The sequence below is a fragment of the Galeopterus variegatus genome, unplaced genomic scaffold (assembly GCF_000696425.1).
Source record: "Galeopterus variegatus unplaced genomic scaffold, G_variegatus-3.0.2 Scaffold487, whole genome shotgun sequence".
Classification (NCBI taxonomy): domain Eukaryota; kingdom Metazoa; phylum Chordata; class Mammalia; order Dermoptera; family Cynocephalidae; genus Galeopterus; species Galeopterus variegatus.
The window spans coordinates 530,098-531,315 of NW_007726598.1; the positions used below are offsets into that span (position 1 = coordinate 530,098).

General features: G+C 55.2%; 1 protein-coding gene across 1 annotated transcript in view; it reads right to left on the bottom strand.

Annotated features, from left to right (window-relative positions):
• The window catches only part of LOC103587800 (cytochrome c oxidase subunit 6A1, mitochondrial), a 3,005-nt gene extending 2,307 nt beyond the window's left edge, over positions 1–698 (bottom strand). Inside the window, exons 1-2 of the mRNA XM_008569365.1 lie at positions 447–698; positions 159–301 (exon numbers count right to left, since the gene is read on the bottom strand). Coding sequence (XP_008567587.1) covers positions 159–301; positions 447–555 — 252 coding nt within the window. The 5' untranslated portion in view covers positions 556–698. The remainder of the gene's footprint in view (positions 1–158; positions 302–446) is intronic.
• Positions 699–1,218: the final 520 nt, after the last annotated feature.

Genomic DNA, 1,218 nt, shown 5'->3' on the forward strand with positions numbered 1-1,218 from the left:
TCCTTCCCGTAAGATGGGAAAAAACAAAATTTCTTGTGCGGATGAAACGAAAACTGTACACGCCTGGCACCCACGCTTTTAGAGAATTAAGAACTTGGACTAAGGCACATACAATGAAAGGAAAACGGATACTTTAGAGACTGCAAGGGCGTACGTACCTTGGACCTGATGCGGAGATGCGGGTAGGCGATGAATTCGGGTCTTTCGTGCTCTCCATGGTGCGACTTGAGGAAAACATTCAGCATGCTCACTGCCACCCCGGGGAGCGCGACGAAGTAGGTGAGGGCCTTCCACATGCGAGCTGCAGAGAGGCCACAACCGCTCAGGCCTGCCAGGGGGCCTACCTGGGTCTCTTCCTCCCCCAAGGCCTCAAGCCAAGGTCACAGTCCCGTCCCGCCTCGCCCAAGTAGGGCCGAGGTCCACCCCGCCGACCCCAGCCCCAGTACCTGAGCCTTCCTCGCCGTGGGCACCACTCGACATAGGCCGCCCTTGCTGTGGGAGGGACCGACCCAGCAGCCGAGAAACTCGGGTTCCTACAGCTGCCGCCGCCGCCATTTTCGACCTGGACCGCCACAGCGTCAGAAGCGGAAGTAGGGGAAAGGGCTCTGGGGCGGGACCACAACCTCAAAAGGAAGTTCCTATTGGGCGACGCCTTCTCGCTCGCTCACATTTAATCGAAGCACCATCAACCAGGCGGACCAAGTCCTTGTCAAAATCCGCGGAGCCGCGGGGCTAGGGAGAGCGTACGCTCCGCCCCTCCTTTAGGCTCCGCCTTTCCCTTCGCGCGCATGCGTGTGCCCTTCGGTCTCCTTCTCATCCCCTAACGCGGAAGAGAGGTTGATGCAGAGCCCTCCTTTCGTGGGCGTCTGTGGACAGCGTCTGGAGGTTCCAAGCACAAACCACTCTATCTGAAATGCCACTCTCCTTCCTCGCCATCCTTTCGCTCTGCGTTATTTTTTTCATGGCACCTTAACATCATCGTCGTCGTCGTTATTTTGTCTCCCTTACTAGTTTATACATTCTGTGATGTCAAGAGTTTGCCATTGCAGCATTCTCAGAGTAGTCTGGGAATGGTGTAATCTGGAGTCGTGCCTGGCACATAGCAGGTGTTTAATACGAATTTGCTGAATGAATGGATACATGAATTAATAGCAACGGGAACCAGAAAGAGCCCTGGAATTGCTGCCAGAAGATCTGGATTCTAATCCTGACTCAACA